The 19,757-nt window shown below is 42.3% G+C and overlaps 1 protein-coding gene across 1 annotated transcript in view; it reads left to right on the top strand.

Moving 5' to 3' along the window:
* Positions 1–1,566: 1,566 nt before the first annotated feature.
* The window catches only part of tmem163a (transmembrane protein 163a), a gene marked incomplete at both ends in the record, with an annotated part of 95,398 nt that continues 77,207 nt past the window's right edge, over positions 1,567–19,757 (top strand). Inside the window, 2 exons of the mRNA XM_084083787.1 lie at positions 1,567–1,783; positions 8,861–8,980. Of these exons, the coding sequence (XP_083939913.1) occupies positions 1,567–1,783; positions 8,861–8,980 (337 nt within the window). The remainder of the gene's footprint in view (positions 1,784–8,860; positions 8,981–19,757) is intronic.

The following is a 19,757-nucleotide window of genomic DNA, read 5'->3' on the forward strand; positions in this document are numbered from 1 at the left end:
ACAATCCTTCATTAAGTGGGGCAGTTAAGAAGTCAGGTGTTTTAGGTCAAACGTCACTCGTGGTGTTTCACTTATACTTTCAAATCCCCATGTAATTGAAATCTAAAACAAAGAGCGTATGGAACCAAATTGACCCATAGGTTCCATTTGTACACTCAGAGGTCAATTAGCAATCAGGATAGTACAGTGTAAAACTAAAGCCTAGCTATGGACGGTAGTCTAGTATATGGGAGTTGCCAGTGGTGGAAAAAGTACTCAAATGTTGTACTTTAAGTAAAAATATGAATACTGCAATGACATGTAGAAACACTCTGTTACAAGTATATGTCCAGAATAAAAATAATACTTGAGTAAAAGTTCAAGAGTATTGGTATCAAAATGTACTTAAATGATCAAAAGCAGAAAGTACTCATTATGCAGAATGTCCCATTTTACAAGTTTTCAAATGTATAAAATGTATAAAAAAATCTATGGAAAATAGCAGATCTACAAGCTCACAATGCCTTGCAATGTGACTCATTGTGAGCTTGTATCGGCTATTTTCAAATAGCTGAAATGGGTTGAAGTGGTTTATTTATGTTTTGTAATAAAAATCTACAAAGTATTACAAGTTTTCAAAGAATTGTAGTGGAGTAAAAAGTACAATATTTGCCTTTGAGATGGAGTAGTAAAAGATTAAAAGTACTCCAGTAAAGTAAAAGTACATCAAAATTGTACTTAAGTAGCCTACAGTACTTGAGTACATTTACTAGTTACTTTCCACCACTGTAGCCTAGTATATTATGGGAGTTGCCAGGGGGCTGATGGAAGAGGTAGGGAGAAGGAGAGGGATAAAAAAAACAAAAAGAACTTGCTGGTACCGCCTTTCAAATCGACAGCAGATCAGATCAGATCAGAGCGGTATCGCATCGCTGCATCTAACCTTACAAGTAGCTACGTGTTTTTTAATAAAGTCACTTAGACAAACAATTCAATTCAAGACACTATTATTCTCTTTCTTTTTTGTTTTATTGGCGTGTCCTCTCGTCGAAAAGAAGGGGATAGTTGGGTGGGTAACCGGCAGACCCAAAACACGCTCACCCCCATTTATTTTTCGCGGACCACCGGTTCTTGTATTCTAGTATTTGTTTTACTGAGGATAAGGTTTGGAATAAGGTCAGGTTTAGGCATAGTTTAGCCTGAGTTTACGTTTAAGGAATAAGGTCAGGTTAAGGCATAGTTTTATTGAGGTTACGTTTAGGAATAAGGTCAGGTTTAGGCATAGTTTACTGAGGTGTATACGTTTAGGAATACCAGGTGAATACCGCCGGATTTGCCCCGGGGCGACTGTGTTTTGGGGCGAGCGTTTTGGCATTCGTTGTGTAGCCGCTGATGCTGAGGAGATAAAAGCCCCGTATCTCCAATAACATCTCATCTCATCTCTTCTCGCCATCTCCTCTATCTTACCCCCTGCGTTGAGTCGACACACCGGTGGCATCGCTGCCCCTGGATGGCAAACCGGTGTGATTGATTTTCTGCCTCTTCCTTGGACTTGTTAATCCTGACAATAATTAAAGAACTTCAACAATGTCAGATCCGACGACCCAAGACGAGTCCTACCCCGCTACCACTGTCCCAGACCCGGCCATCGTGGACCCGTCCTCGGCAGTGCGGAACGGCCAGTGCGCGCAGGATGGCTTCGCCAACAACCACCACCATCCACCTAAAAGAGGCAGCCAGCCCGACCCGTTCATGATGTCGGGCCAGGAGGAGATGAAGATCAGCGACAGCGTGGAGGGAGAAGGTATAAAACTTCATGTTATTCCTCCTCCACATGCTGTTTGCTGTTTGATCAACTTATCCCCCCGTGTGGATGTTTTAAGCAGTGGTTCTCAAACCTTTTTTAAGTCAAAGGACCCCCAAATGTACATGTATTTGGCTGCGGACCCCCATCTGAAAATGTTTTGTGCCAGGGACCCCCCAGAGGAAAAGATTTGTGTAAAAGAAAATCAAAAATAGCAGATGTGACGCGCTGCGAGCTTGCATATCTGCTATTTTTTGAATAGCCAAGGTAACATATTTTGTTGGGGACCCCCTGGAACCCCTCCAAAGGACCCCTAGGGGTCCCCGGACCCCACTTTGAAAACCAATGGTTTAAAGCCCAACACAGGAGTTATTTTTAGACGAGGTTATTCTTAGCCATCCAAGCCCCGTTTCTCATGTGAATTTGAATAATTTATGATAGCCAGAAATCAAATGTTATAGGCTTCTGCCCCCCCATACAGAAGTTGAGGGAGTTCACCAGTTATCATTTATCTAAAAGCAAAATCATATATATATATTTGTATATATATATATATATATATATATATATATATATATATATATATATATATTGTATAGTTATATATATAGTTGTGGTAAAACAAACTCTCTCACACACGCACGCACGCACGCACGCACGCACGCACGCACGCACGCACGCACGCACGCACGCACACACGCACACACACACACACACACACACACACACACACACACACACAGTATGGTCAAGCCTTTCATTAGATGGTCATGCCTAATATAAAACGTGTGTGTGTGTGTGTGTGTGTGTGTGTGTGTGTGTGTGTGTGTGTGTGTGTGTGTGTGTGTGTGTGTGTGTGTGTGTGTGTGTGTGTGTGAGTTTGTTTGTTTGTTTTACCACAACTGTCAAGATGTTCCTCCAGTCATGCCTTTTCAGGGAATTATGTAAGCTGTGACAAGAGAGGTGATATCCAATACCGCACTCACGCACGCAGGCACGCACGCACGCAGGCACGCACGCACGCACGCACGCACGCACGCACGCACGCACGCACGCACGCACGCACGCACGCACGCACGCACGCACACATACACACATCAGGTCTTATTAGGCTACATGTGACCATCTAAGCCTATGCCGCAACATCAAATTCACAGTGTCATTGAACAGTTGCAAAAGCAAAAAATGCCAGAAATAGGCGAACATTCAGGGAAATATATATCCAATCTACAAGCTCACAACACTTCACATTGTGATGCATTGTGAGCTTGTAGATCATCAATTTTTGCTATTGACAAAGTATATAGGATTTAAGACAAGTGGTTACAAAGTCTGGCCAGTAGAAGAAATGGCAGCATTATGTTTTGTCTGAATGAAAAATTCAACATCCCTGTATGCATCTACCTCGACATAATACACCAAGTACACATACTGGCGCGGGATGTGATCTTTCATAACTCACTATAATCTCATTCATTATCCTATGTTTATAGCTTGCCTATGAGATCACAAACAAAGCATTCCCTCTGTGGATCATAGGATGTTGTTTGTCTTTCTATAGGCTTGAGGTATTATGTCGATCTAGTATCAGTACTTGACTTGATTGCAAAATATGCTATTAAAGTGATTATTATCCCAGATTCCCATAATAATCTTCCATATATCAGTATATCAGCATGTTATGACTTGAATAACTAATCAATACAGAAAAGATTATTACATTACCCTGACTGAAACCACTATAGTCTGTACAGCTATCCCCAGAAGGCTGAACATGAGTTTTCCTATACCAATTCCTTAGAGCAGCCCTAAGGTGTGGCAAGTGGTATATTCAATGAGGAACAATTAGTTTCTTTCTTTCTTTCTTTCTTTCTTTGAAAGAGATTCTTGTAGCTCTATCAGTGCAGTGGAAGTAACAGGGAAGGCTAGAAGTCATCAATGGTTAAATATGCCACAAAGGTCATGGGATGGAGCTGAACTTAAAGAAACAATATGTTGTGTGCAAAGAAAGACCATTAAATCACCAAACAAACACACATCAAAAGCATTTAACTCAAGGATCAGTTTTGGGTCTTCATATTCAAAGTCTTAGCGATTATCTTAAGGGCTTTAGGGAATCAGGCTAAAGACCGTTTTTAATGATTATAATATGCGTAATTATGTTATGTAATACATTTAAAAGAACACACTAGTGTCTCATTTTAGGTACCAGGATACAACCAGGTCCACTCTGCTCATTAGGTGATGTTAAGGAAGTATCGTTAAGCCCAGATGAGTGTGAGGCATACAAACTCATAGGAACTATTATAATGCACCAGCAAGACATGAATGAAAGGAAAGGACATTAAGGACAAAGCTGTTTGGCATCTACAGCAGTGCTAGATGTTTGCGCCTGTCAACACGCACGCTAACACTAACTAGAACGAACACACACACACACACACACACACGCACACGCACGTGCGCACACACGCGCACTTGCACTCACACTCGCACTCGCACTCGCACTCGCACACACAAATACAGTCAAGCTCTCCCTTGTGCTCTTGTTCAGTCTGTCTGTACCAGCCTTCCCTCCAGTTTTCCTTAGAAGTTGCATCAGTCTTTCTCCTATTTGCATAAAAGTTTGTGCTATGTGGCTCATGGAAAGCCTCTGCAGTCATCTGATCCTGCCTGCTGTATGCCTGGGCTTTTCAAACTTATTTATCGGATGACCCACATTTAAAAATAGTTTTCCCCGAAGCCTAAAACAAACTGTTATCATTTATTTGCCTAAAGCAAAATGCTCCCTTTGAGATGATATGAAATGATTCTTTGAACCAGCTAATCTGGAGAGTTTTATTCAGCATACCATCACATTGTACATCGTTATGTCAGGACAGCTACAGAGACACTATAGTGGACCTTAACGGTATAACGGTCCCCGATGACCCCAGAATTGCAGTGTGCTGCTGATTTGCAAACAACACACCTTCTACTGCACCTCTCATCCTGCACTGGTGCATGGCAAGTCCCCAAAATACCAAATAAGCAGGCAGGGACAAACACACCACTTTGCCACCCGAATTGGTCAACTCACCCATTCACTGCACGCTTCACGCCAGTCTTCCTGCACCCAAATTCTTCGAGACATTATTTGGCATTTGGTGGAGTAGCAGAGTCTGCCATTGTCTTGGAAGTGCAAAAAACACAGGTATCAGGATTAGGCCTGTCACAATTATTACATAATCTTCATAATCGTTTCCATGTTGAAACATTTTCACACATTTTCAAATATTAAAAAAGCAGAAATAGCTGATCTACAAGCTTACAACGCTGTAAGCTTGTAGATCAGCTTCATATGTTCCAATGTTCAATGCCAAACACACAATTAAATCGTTAATCGCAATTATTTGATTGACAATTAATCGTCAACTTAAATTTGTAATCGTGACAGCCCTAATCAGGATTGAGTTTGTATGACAGGTCATATAAAAAATGTTTTATCTCCTAGCGCAAAACAATGGCCAAGTATCATAGTGCAGGGAACTGCAACATTTTTCAAGCTCCCTAGCCACAAAAAGGAACCAAATACACGCAAGAAGCACCTTTGTTTTCACTTCCACACCCATGTTAGATCGATTCCCCTATTCGCACATGAGTGTGACATCATTGTAGCTGAAAGAATAGGACCCTGTATTTGTAAAAAATGTACGTGTGTGTGTGTGTGTGTGTGTGTGTGTGTGTGTGTGTGTGTGTGTGTGTGTGTGTGTGTGTGTGTGTGTGTGTGTGTGTGTGTGTGTGTGTGTGTGTGTGTGTGTGTGTGTGTGTGTGTGTGTGTGTGTGTGTGTGTGTGATGGGGGGCTGTAGTGGTAAGTCAGTCAGACAGCATGGTGGAATGTTGCCTCAATCTGCTCACATGATCTATGGCTGGGGGATCAGCATAGAAGGCATGTGCTTTACACTTGCACGCACAAGCGTGCACACTCGCTACACAGACACCTCTCTACCTCTTGCTCTCTTTCGTACTCTCTCCCTCTTCACAACCTTTTGGATCTTTGTGTAGCTTTACAACTTACAGTGGAACGGGCAGTTAATTGTTTGTTAGAGCTTTTCATACATGTACAGTATATGAGCCTTATTTTGTCATAGTGCTGACTATTTCATACTTAAAAAATTGTAGATCTACAAGCTTCACAGTGAGCTTGTAGAATGTACGCCATGGTTAAAATGTATTTTTTTAAATCGAATTTGCCTCTGTATTGGGGAATTAGTGTTCACAAAGTACTGATATAGTAAATTAAAAGGGGATTCATAATTTTTATATAGCTGAATATATTGAAATAATAATGTGTGGTTGTCGCACACCTGGACTTGTCTCACGGCACGCCCTTTGGGAACCACTGGCTTAGATTATACACCTTTTTTCACTCTCGGAGCACTCATGACACTAAAGTAGTTTTCACACAAACTGTCTTTGCCTAGTGTTAACAGCACAAGCTTCAGAAAGACAACATCACAGACTAAAGCCTGAGTTATATTTGGTTGCACAGCGGTGTCACACAGCCATCAGGCATTTTACAGCTCTCTTTAGTTTTTTCTGTTATCTTTTAGAAGTGAAGGACTCAAATCAACAGGAAAGGCCTTTTGGTTTTGTCTTGTTTTTGTTACATTTTTAGCCGCTCTAGCAGCAGAGTTCTAAGGATGATAAAAAATGATGAATAATAAAATAATAACGCAAATAACCAATGGTTAATACATCCGACATAGGAAGTGTTTCTGAGTTAAACCCAGTTCATAAGACCAATCAGCAAATAATATAATGTCTCAAAATCTGCTGCACGGACCTAGGTCTAATGCTATTCAACAAAAATGTGGAATGCCCCACCAAAAGGAGTAAAGGAGTGTGAAACCCTACTCACTTTCAAAACTGCCCTAAAGATACACCTTCGGGAGGCTGCAATTCGAAAATGGCCCCTGTCTAAGTCTTAACCTACCCCCCCCAACTCCCCCCCTCTTTTTTCTTCTCTTGTACATATTTTTCACTCTTCATACCAGTAACCTGTAAGCTGATTGTATGACGTTCTGTATAGTAGTGTGTATATCTGTCTGTCTCTTATATGTCATCATGATTTGTGTACATGGGGATCTCATTTTAAACAAGCTTAGTGCTTTATGAGACTTCCAGTTTAGTAGACCTTGTATTGTGAATTTGTACTTCCATGTACTGTTGTTCTCATGTCTTACTAAATACAGTACATCAATCAATCAATCAATCAATCAATCAATCAATCAATCAATCAATCAGGTGGGCATCTGCTCAGAGTCCACTTTGGGTCCTCTATCAGTGGTTCTCAACTTTTTCTGAGCTCTGGAGTCTGGACCACTAGCATATTTTGAATAATGCTCAAGGACCACCCCACTCCACCTCTGTGTCTGACTCTGCTCCCTGTTTTAAACACTACTTAAGCATCTCATGAAACGGTTCAATAATGTCCATCGATGAGCCAAACAGAACAAATATTGGTTCTCGTTGATCACAAAATTGCAGTGTGCTGCTGATTTGCAAATGACACACCCCTACTGCATCTCTTCTCCCACAGTGACGCCCCACAAAATACCAAGCACACACAGTTGGGGAATATCACGCCACTTCGCCTCCGGAAGCGGTCAATTCATCCATTTGTTGCACGCCTCACGCCAATCTGCCTGTAACACAATAGTACTGTATACTCATCTTATGATATTGAGTCTGTCATTGGAGCAAGAGGAACTGTACCACATGATTCCTCTCTGTCTCTCTCACACACACGCACGCACGCACGCACGCACGCACGCACGCACGCACGCACGCACGCACGCACGCACGCACGCACGCACGCACGCACGCACGCACGCACGCACGCACGCACGCACGCACGCACGCACGCACGCACGCACGCACACACACACACACACACACACACACACACACACACACACACACACACACACACACACACACACACACACACACACACACACAGAAAGAGTGGGAGAACCATGAACTTGTGACTGTATATAGCAGTACAGATGGACCTTACCCTCAGACACACAAATCATGTGATCTTCTTTGAGTTTTCCTTTCCTTCAAATAAACAAATTACTTCTTGATTAATTGATTGCACAACATTAACAGTCACAGAGAGCAAATCCAGGATAAACGAGTGGAGAGCCTGTTTCTGATAGATTCTCATTATGTCAACAGTAAAACCTTTTAATGAGGCTGACTCTTAGGATGGTACTGAAGTTAAATTATGCACCCCAAGATGTTTTAAAGAAGACACCCGTCCTGACTCCTGTACTGAGTGAGCTGAACTGAAGCAGCGTGACAGCCAGAGGGGAACGTTCACTCAAAGTATTTTTCTAGATAATATAACTTTACTGATCAGGGGCTGGAAAAAAATGTTGGAAAAGGCTTGAAAAATGTTAGGATGTATGTGCAATTCTCAAAAAGAGCTTAGGCCATATCAAAGGGCCTTGCATTTATTTTTTATTTTTATTGTGGTATGGTTTTACATTTGCTTGTACTGTGACTTAATCAATCTCTGCTCGTATTGTCCTTCAAAGCATAGATAATATGAGCACAGATACAGGAGATGCAGATAGTACTTACTACTTACAGCCAGATTACCAAACTCTGTGATGTCACAGGGATGTACAGCTCCATAGAGAATGAATTATGAAAGCTTGCCATGGAAGTGAACAGGCCATTTATTGACATTAAAGGCTATGCGTTGTGGTGTAGGCCTATAACTGATCTAGTTAACGTAATAGCTCATCTGGATGTTAAAGTCCACTCTCATTAACATAGCACAAGTCCACAAAGTAATCTTTTCATTGGGTGTCACAGCAAATATCAGAGTTCTGTCGTCTCTGATGTTGGAAGAAGGCTGTTCAAATCTGTTCACTAGTCCGTACAAGCATTGCAGTCCATACCCAGTTCGGTTGATCGGATTTTCAGTAAACTTCGGGAACTTTCTGTTCAAAATCGATCACCTGGGATGCTTAAAATGGATATTAAGGAAGTTACTGAGTTTCTCTCCGCCCTCTCTGCAGGTCTTCTGGAGAGCAGCATGCGTCTGAAGCCCCACGAGGCTCAGAGCTACAGGAAGAAGGCTCTCTGGGTTTCCTGGGTCTCCATTGTAGTCACACTCATACTGGCGGTGGCAGCTTTCAGTAAGTACATTTAATCAGGATCATTTCATCCATTCACCTGTGTGGTAAAGTAAAAAATGATTGTCCTAGCACATTTCTCCAACGGTGCTGTAGTTGGAGCCTTGCTATAGGGAGTTCAGGTGAATTACCTGCTGTATGTTGTGTTTGTTGATGCTAAAATTAATCAGATCTGCTCCATGTCGGCACCTAGTCGATGCTCTTCCATTTAGAGTTACATCCTTTGGGTGCCCTGGTGGCTGAGTCGGTTATAGTGACAATAAACTCCTTGAACCCCTTTCGTAGTTGCAGTATTGTGTAGGTTTGGCTCATAAGCTGGCTCATAAACATGTTTCCTGTCTCTCTCTATTGTATGACTGTGCAATAAAGCAGAGATGGCGTAACAATTGTGCAATATTGACAAAAACATAACATTTGGCTTAATTGTTGAAAATTCTTCAGAAATTGAAAGAGAATTGTAAAAATAATTTATACAGTATTATATATGATTGATGAACCAGTGTGATATAGTCCCTCTCTCTTACAGTATATGCAATGAAATGCTGCCTTTGCTATGTGGACATTGCTGTAGATAATATTGTTATTAATTGCTCGGCCCTACTTAAATAGATAATGTTTAGGAGTGAAACATTTCAAGGACACAAGGTGAAATACTATATTTTTTTAATATTTGCAATTATGGTGGAGTAAGCAGTTTGTTCACCCATTCTGAATGCTAACTTATCTTATTTAGGCTGAAAAAATAAACATACGGAAAGTGTCCATAGTTCTGTCTCGTTTTAACAAGATACCATTGGTTAATAAGGTTATAGAGAAGCTTGCAGAGAAGCTAATTCCTAGTAGTCAGTATTACAGTAAAGGGCAGACGTCTCCCACCATGTGATTTAACATCCGATATAACGGCTCATACACTGACACTATAGCGACCAGTGTGCTATCTTGTGACTGCAGTCATGTCATCGATGGAATCATTTCAAAAGCGCTTTTCATGAATGGGTTGAAACAGCATCATCATGGTCCTCCTCTCTGCTCATTCAAACTCGTGTTTGGGTATCTTCTTGAGCTGCGTTGTGCTGCTCTTGTGACTGTTATGTTGATACCTGATACAGTACTAAAAGTGTGATGTCGCTTTGTTATTCATGTTCATGCTTTGGTTTCAATTCAGTTCTGCAGTTTACAAAACCTTCTTCCACTGGTAGCAGTTGGGGATTAAGTGTGTTCCTGTGCAAATGTGATCTTCATTCTTCTAGAATCTCCCAGACAGTTTGGGAATTTGAAGTGGCAAAGTGTGGACCTTCAGCAAGAGTCTTAATCCTGTAGGGTTCCTTCTTGTTTTATATCCTACCAAGTATTTGAGTGCTTTTGATTGCTTTGAAAATAAACCTTTTGTTTACATGCCAAAACAATTACCAATTAAATTTGATTTATTTAATTAGCTATTACTATTACTTAATACTTGTATTACTTATTGGTATTTATTAAATATAGTATGTAGTATAATTAAATATTCACGATTCAATGATTCACCAGGAGCCTGGATGGCTTGGTTCCAGGCTTAAAATAATTCATATAAATAATTGCAGAAATCTCTATGGGAAATGTATTAATTTTCTGTGGCACCACAAAATGGCCGACACTGGTATGCCCTAAATGGCCATTACTCAGTGACCATTGCTCTGCTCAGCGCAATATAGGACAATATTTGAAGGCAGTGTAGCAGCCTGAAAATCTAGTTTATAAACCCACAGACAGATGTAACCACTTTCAAACTGGTGCCCCTCTTTGCGCATATAATTATAAGGCAAAGATTAAAACATTTGTTCTAAAACCTTCCAAAATAGCAAAACTATCTGATCTACAGGCTGACATCACGCTGCCTCGCAAAGTGCTTGTAAATCAGCTGTTATCGTAGTCCAAGTATAAAATAGGGCATTCTTTTAAAACATAAAAAGATGAAATATGGAGAAGTTCCAGCCTGACAGTGGTTATGTATTTCAACAGTCAGTGTCATAAAAGCGTCTTTCAGAATCTTTCTCGGAGTGTGTCTATGCAAGCTCTATAGAAATTTAAATAATAACGCTAAATCAGAACTGTCTTAAAGAGGTGAAGAGAGAGAATGAGAATGTTTGCGAGTGTGTGTGTGTGTGTGTGTGTTTATTTATTTGCTTGTGCATGCGTGCGTGTGTGGGCTTGTGTAAGTAGTAAACAGATATTTTAAAAATATAAGTGAAAACAAGTGAGGTCCTCCCACAGAAATATGACAAATATGATAATATATGTGTGTGAGAGAGAAAGAGAGGGAGTGTTGTAGAATCCAAACAAGGAAAAGTTCTGACTGCAGTCCCAGTAGTGGGGTGGGGGGGGGGGGGGGGGTACCAGGTTCCAATATGAATAAACTAAACATTTCCCTCCTCCTTATGCAGACAGGATAGCGAGAGAGAAAGGGAGAGAGAGAGAGACCCAGATAAGACACAGAGAGGGGGTGGAGAGAGAGAGAGACTGGGACATTCGGTAAAGCAGGGAGGAAGGCAGACAGACACAGAACTCGGCGATGAAAAACAGCAGAACAATGAGGCACAGACACGATCAATAAATGTAGAATACATTAAACAAAAACAAAAAAAAACGATAACAGATGACGATAAACAGAAAAATAAAGAGAGTTGAGGGACGCACAGACAGAGAGCTAAAATCCTAAAAGGTGTGAGGGCGTCGGGGGGGATGAGACAGAATGGGATGAGGCGTGACAGATGGACGGGTAGGCAGGCTGGAATCAGGGATTCTGTGGTGGTAGTGATGTCTCAGCTTTAAACAGCAGCACCCTCATCCAACCTGTGTCCTAGTTTGAGAAGTTTTACTTCTCCCTCTCTCTTCTCCCTCACTTCTTCTCTCAGTCTAGTTTTCTATTGCCTCGTATTCTTCTCAGTCTGCACTCCCACAGTCTTTCTCTCCCCCAATCCTCTCTCTCTATCTCTCTGTCTCACACACACCCCACGCACGCGTGCACGCAGGCATGCATGCACGCATGCACGCACGCACCAGGGGCGCAGCCATGGGTGGGCCTGGGTGGGCCGTGGCCCACCCACATAGAGAGCTGGCCCACCCAATCGATTTAGCAAAAAAAAAAATTGGGGGGAAATCTTTTTTTTTTTTTTTTTTTTTTTTTATAATTCATTTTTGGATAAAAAATCGGTAAAATCAGGCAAAAATAACCGTAACCCAATATCCGCGCAATAACCGCAAATTTTCACGCGCGCACAGGTCGGGAACACATGCACACGTGGATGCGTGCCCACCCGCTCCTGCTCAGGCCCAGCCTATACTAGCGTACTGGCTGCACCGCTGGCACGCACGCACGCACACACGCACGCACGCACACACACACGCACGCACGCACATAATTCCATAAAGGCCTGCAGACCCTCTGCCAGTCTTTGGCCTTTGGCAACATTCTAACATTTTAAAAGGAAACTGGAAAGGGTTCAGCTCGAATCCTTTGTGGCGTTGTTTTCAGTGGTACAGCTGAATAACATCAATGGTGGCTCAATGATGGTGCTTGCAACCTTCTTGAGATCTGCTTCAAGCGGATGTCTTTTCTGCTTTTACCTCTTAAAGTGTCTTAAACCAGCCCCCAGAACCGAGAGGGAGCAGTGAAGCGTAATGGACATGCTGGTCAATCATAGGTACTGCAGCTTATTAAGGTTGGGGCCAGACACATGAATGGGGGAACGGTTTCAACCAATGGGCTCGACTCACAAGCTTGCGCACAGGGCTGCGCACGGAGGTCACGCAAAACGCATCACATAGGCCCCAAATAGGCCCCGCCCGTCACATTTCCCAATCCGGAAGAAGGGGCGAAAAGGGAGTATGCGCTAGCTGCGTGAGCAACTCCATACAAGTGGATGGACGTGGATTTCCGGTGCCCTCTCTATTATTTTTTAACTCTATGGTTAAATGGTTTAGGCTTAAAGCCTAAAAGGTCTTCTCTGTGTGATCAGGTGTGGCCTTGAGAAGTGAGTGGAGCTGCGTTTGAAGGGCAATGGGTGGACGCGCTGCATCTGTAGATCAAGCTGAGGTTCTTCTTGTGCGTTTCGCTTTTGATTACAGTTCCATGGTGCAAGTGGCTGCAAAACAGAAAGGCCTTAAGATTGCTGTCACAGTTTTTTAAGGTGTGAAAACTCTGTGTACAGGTAGGATTACATTGAAGCAGGGGAACATAAGGTGACTAAAGTCAATGCGAGATCGTCAATCAAAACCTCAAGGTGATCTGCAATAGCGGTGAATAGGGCCAGTGCGCGTGTGCGCGCGCGCGCACACGCACACACACACACACACACACACACACACACACACACACACACACACACACACACACACACACACACCGCACCCAGCCACCCACATACACACCCACACGCACAAACACACACACACACACACACACACACACACACACACACACACACACACACACACACACACACACACACACACACACACACACACACACACACACACACACACACACACACACACACACACACACACACACACACACACACACACACACACACACACACACACACACACACACACACACACACACACACACACACACACACACACACACACACACACACACACACACACACACACACACAGACAGACAGACAGACAGACAGACAGACAGACAGACAGACAGACAGACAGACAGACAGACAGACAGACAGACAGACAGACAGACAGACACACACACTGACACACTAATGAAGCTGTCATTATGCATTTTATTTTATGCTACATAAATTGTGTACAGTATACATATAAGACCTAAAAGATTTATTTGTGCTTCCCATTAATCTTTACAACAGATATGGATCAGAATTATTGATCTTGTCATGTATATACTCCTCCAAAGAACTATGTGTGTTTTATGTGTAGACAATACATCTACACATGTTGTGCAAGGCTCATATCTGCTGCTGTAACAGAGTTAAATATTTAGTTTCCTATATTGAGCAGTACTGTTTTTGTTCTTGGGGAGCGGGGCTTGAAGATATGCAGCGGCAATTTGAAGACAAATTGTGTACTATTTGTCTTCTGCACAATAAACTGTGAAAAGTGGTTCTACCTGTGGCGTGACCTGGATCCAGTGTAGCGGATCTCAATCAATCTGTCAGGGTAATCTAAGGACAGATAGAACCACTTTTCACAGTTTATTCTGTAGAAGACACATTGTGTACTATTTTTCAAACAATTGCCACAGAATATCTTGAACTAAATGTTGAACTAGGGTTACGCTGTTACACTGTGTTTTGTTGTTTTTGTTTGTATAGTTTTATGGAAATGGTACTTACTTTACCCCTTTCCTGTACACAGTAAAATGATCTGTGTTCATTTATGCAATTGTATCTCTGAGAGTACAAATGTAACCAAATTGACCCAAGGGGTACATTTGCATACTCAAAATAAATTAACAGTGTACAATGCTATTGCTTCCATAGTAATCCGAGTTACTTCCATAGTGTTACAGTTTCTCGTTAGTTGCAGGGCATTAATTTGATCACCTGAAAGTTCCTAACTCATGTCTGTCCACTCACTGTATTCCTCTTCTTCCATTATAAATCTCGCCCTCCTGACATCCTCTCGATATGGCTGTAAACAGAATAGATATAGCCTCATTAGTGGGTAATGGATAGTGGATTTCCTATATTGTGCTGAAGCCAAACATTTGATGTTGTGCGTTTGTGTTGTGCTTGCTAAGCAAGCCACAGGGATTGCTGTTCTATATTCAAACTGGAGGACGGGAGTCCGCCTCACCAACAACAGCGCTGATTTATTTAACTGTTTTCTCTTCAGACTGCCTCACATACCTTTTAGTATGTGACTGTAGGAGCTTGTTGGGCTGCTGTCCAATCAATCTCTTGGACTGTCCGAGAACCATTTGATGTTTGCACGAAGAGAGAGAGAGAGAGAGAGAGAGAGAGAGAGAGAGAGAGAGAGAGAGAGAGACAGAGAGAGAGAGATAGAGAGAGAGAGAGAGAGAGAGAGAGAGAGAGAGAGAGAGAGAGAGAGAGAGAGAGGGGTACAAATAGAGAGTGCGAGAGAGAGAGAGAGAGAGAGAGAGAGAGAGAGAGAGGTACAAATAGAAAGAGTGTGAGAGAGAGAGAGAGGCGGGGGGAGGATGGAGACGAGGAGCAGCAGCACGATGGGTCAATTTCTACACTCCCAGTGTTAAATTAACATTCAGGATTCTACTGTGTAGGAATGGTTAGTGAAAGGACACCTGCGGTCCTTCCACGCTGGGAAGGTTTACATTACCATATTGTGTGGGCGGGCTGGCTGAATGTGCAAAACAATTACGGTGTCTAAATGGCTATTGTGAATGCGGTTCTGTGCTTAACCACTTAAAAGGACCACTTCACCCATTTTCAACCTTACCCTCATATACGTACACAATTGTTCCTTGCTAATAAACAATTTTCGTCTATTCACTCTGTGCCTCATTTGTGGGCTGTGGACAGTTCATGAACCTGCCTACCAACGACATCATCGATGGGGATTCCAAGCTAATAGAAACTACGGCGGGATATTTTTGAGTGTTTGTTCATATGAACATTGTAACTGCTATCCTCCTATAATTCGACAAAGCTCTGTAGTGGTGAGCCCAAAATCTTTTCTGCCCGGTTCTCCTCAGTGGCTGGAGCAATTGATCTGAATTTGCACACAGCCGTTGACCATTACCTTGTGCACGGAACAGCGAAGCCCGCTTTTCACTTTCCCCAAATGTCAGATGTTTATTAGCGTTTTTGTGTTCGCTGGCTCCCGGGTTGCCAAACCATGTGCGCATTTCCCCCCACGGGTATGGTCTAGTACAGGATAGGCATAAATAAACATTGAGCTTCCGCCTATGCCTTTTCGATCAACCAGAAAGAAATGTTGGATTACAGTGTGTAATGTTTTGTGATGCTGTGGATGAGGATCGACATAAACAATCCAAATCTAAATATAACTACAGCCTTTCTTTTCCTGGAAAGTTAGCCCAGAGCAAGGAACTGTCCCCTTGGACATGACACATGCAAAGACAATCCCTCTTTTTAGGAAGGGAAATAGGTCTGACCCCAGAAACTATAGACCCATCTCCATACTCAGTGTCACTGAGGTGCACCAGTACCAGTGTTCCAAGGTACTGGAGGAAGTAATTCATGAACAACTTTATGGGTACATGATCAGTGACTCCAAACTACTGTATACTTACAGTCTGGTTTTAGGAAGTCCCACTCAACTGACTCATGTCTTCTCTACCTTACTGATTTGATCAGATCTGAAATGGAAGCTGGCAAGCTAAGTGGAATGATCCTAATTGATCTCCAAAAAGCCTTTGACACAGTACACCACGGCTTACTTTTTAACAAACTTTCAGCCTTAGGCCTAAGCTCTTCCAGCTTAAAGGGATATTCACCCCCAAAATGACTTTCTTTCTATCCATTAGTCACCCCATGGAGACTTGAATTAATGGATATGTTTTAGTTTTTGTTGCATTCCTAAGCCAATAGTTTGATGACCGGCAGCGGTTCCAGTAGGAGTCTCCTTTGTGTCTCACCGCTGCCTACCGGTCCACTGGTCATCAAAGTAATGGCTTAGGAATGCGACAAAAACAAACAAATATTCATGAATTCAAGGACCAAATCACAGACATTCAAGGCCATCTCTCAAAGGCTCTGCCTGTGACCTGTGGCGTCCCGCAAGGGAGTGTCTTAGGCCCCCCCCTGTTGTTTATAATATTCATAAACGACCTCCAAGCTGCCTGTTCTGTTCATTTGTTCTTGTACGAGGACGATTCAGCCATCCTAGCCTCAGATGAGGATGTGGAAAAGTTGAATGACACCCTTGTCAAGGAATTCAATAGCATTAAGACTTGGCTCTCAGACAACAAATTATGCCTTCATATGGCCAAGACTGAGTATATTTTATTCGGTTCTCAGCCCAGGTTGCACAAACTGGCCTCAGTGAGGAGTGGACCAATTATATGACGATACGTTGTAAATTGGTGAAGTAGTCCTTTAAGCTTGGGCACAAAGGCCCAGACCTTGGTATACCTACTGTTTGTATGGAGCAATACGTAACTGTACGGGTAGTGATCCCATGCAAAACGGATACCTTGAACGGTACACAGCGAAGAAGAAAGAAGGTAGAAGGAACCTGAAGAAATACAGTGCTAGGCTAAAGCGCTTCCAGTTTAGAAATGCACACGTTAACATTTGTGTGTGTGTGTGTGTGTGTGTGTGTGTGTGTGTGTGTGTGTGTGTGTGTGTGTGTGTGTGTGTCTGTAAATGGTGCATTTATATAGCACTTTTATCCTAAGCGTGTGTGCGTGCGTGCATGCATGCGTGTGTGTGTGTGTGTGTGTGTGTGTGTGTGTGTGTGTGTGTGTGTGTGTGTGTGTGTGTGTGTGTGTGTGTGTGTGTGTGTGTGTGTGTGTGTGTGTGCGTGTGTGCGTGCGTGTGTGCGTGTGTGCGTGCGTAAACATGGGCTAAGCCATTTGCAGGCTATCCAGGGCTTACATGTTTGGGGCTATAGGCAAGTTGGACAAGTCTGAAAGCACCTATGGAGAGAAGTAAGACAATGTTGGGAAAGAGAGATATACAGAAATAATAACTAACAGATGTGAGGAGAGATTCAGAAATGCTGTTGAGCCAAAAACATACAGCAACCAAAACCCTGCCAGTCTGTTCTGTGGATCCCATTTGACTGTTGTATTTATGTGTGATCCAAATGGTCCCCAAGTGAACACAGAACACTCTCTCTCTCTCTCTCTCTCTCTCTCTCTCTCTCTCTCTCTCTCTCTCTCTCTCTCTCTCTCTCTCCCTTGTGTAATTAATGTGATTTAACCCAGATACTACATATAGAGCTAGGCTCAATGTAGTTATTTATAGACATTCAAACCTATCACATTCCAGTGACTGCTCAATCCAGTTGTGGGGGGTCAGGGGGTAGAATAACATACCAATGATTAGTCAGTGATCACAATCATGCAGAAGTTTTTCAGAGTCATGGGGCCCTTGAGTCGAAGAACAAGCACTGTCCGTGAAACAGTTAAGGTCCTTACACACCGGGGGACCGATTGTTTTTGACTACCGGTACATCATGTTTTATTATGAAAGCCCATGAGTGAGGGATATTAGTCTCTCAGTTGAGTCAAGACAACAAAAACCTTCATCGGTCCATTGGTACCTGGGGATTTGGTTCAAAAGACACACTACACAATGTTCTCTGTTCACAACTAGCTGGTACATTGCCATGGGTTCTTCATCGGCACGGGATCCAACTAATAAAAGTATAGTTTTTCTTGACCCAGGGCTGTTAAAATGCTGTCCCAGATTTACAACCTACTGCATCATAGCACAAGATCTAATTAAATAAGATATCCAGGCACAGAATTATCTGAATGTTGGAATATGGTCATCTTTATGGTAGATGTTGTGAAAAACAGACTCCTGGTCAATTATTAAAGCTGTATTTCACATTAACATATTAACATGTTTTTTAGTAGTCATGTCGATTCCTGGTAATTGGCAGGCCCTGCAAACTCAACGTCATATGCTATTTCTGTCCACTTGTCTGCAAATCATATGGCAAACACTAAGCAAAGACACCAGAGCCATCCATCAATGAAAAGCAAAACTAACACATTGACTTTTGTCTGTCGTTTTCTTGAATTTCCTCCTGTCTGCTTATCTTGCTCTTTCTTTATCTACCTTTATCTCTTTATTTTTAGCTCTTTATTTTTATCTTTCTGTGATTTGTTCACCCAGCTACTACATACTTACCTATATCATGATGATAACTTACTTTCTCTCTGATGTTTCATGTTTATAACATGATCTGGTTCAGTCTGACCATTAGACTCCCTCACAAACATCCTTCTTTCATGCCGTTTTTTTCTATATATCAGTCAGCCAGTCATCAATCAATCAATCAATCAATCAATCAATCAATCAATCAATCAATCAATCAATCAATCAATCAATCAATCAATCAATCAATCAATCAATCTCATTCCTTTGTCTTCCCATCTTCTCTTCACCAGCCTCTCTGATATCTCACCCTATCTCGCCTGTCTCTTGCACTCTGATTTTATATTTTTTGATATTCTTTCTGCCTTGTTCTCCATTCCCTGTAGTTGTCACCTTCTAACCCAGACTGATGTCTTAATGCAGCAACGTTCAAAATGAGCTGGATGATGTTTGACTGTTTCTCAGCCCACCCTCAAGGGCTGTGATAGATGTACTTGTAAAATATGTTCAGGTAGCCAAAGTTGATGTAGAAGTCAAAAAGCAGAATAGCACAGAGTAGAATCTGCTAGAATAGAACAGAACAGAACAGAACACAACACAACACAACACAACACAACACAACACAACACAACACAACACAACACAACACAACACAACACAACACAACACAACACAACACAACACAACACAACACAACACAACACAACACAGAATTGAACTGCAACTACGGTGAATCACACAATCCATGGGATGTCTGTGCCGTACGGTGCGACCATTAACAATCCTTTCCACTCTAACCCGCGACCTGATAACCTTTATTTGTGCAGCGCCTTTCAAAAAAGCTCCACAAACCGCTGCGGTGGAACAAATCTTGCAAGAGGTGATACAATACAAAGAGAGAAAAGCACGGAGATGCTAGATTCTCACAGCTCCCCGTCCTCCTGCTAATTAAGGGATGATGCATTTCCCAGCTCGTCGCCACC

Source organism: Gymnoscopelus microlampas, assembly GCF_963454915.1.
Source record: "Gymnoscopelus microlampas genome assembly, chromosome: 17".
Lineage (NCBI taxonomy): Eukaryota > Metazoa > Chordata > Actinopteri > Myctophiformes > Myctophidae > Gymnoscopelus > Gymnoscopelus microlampas.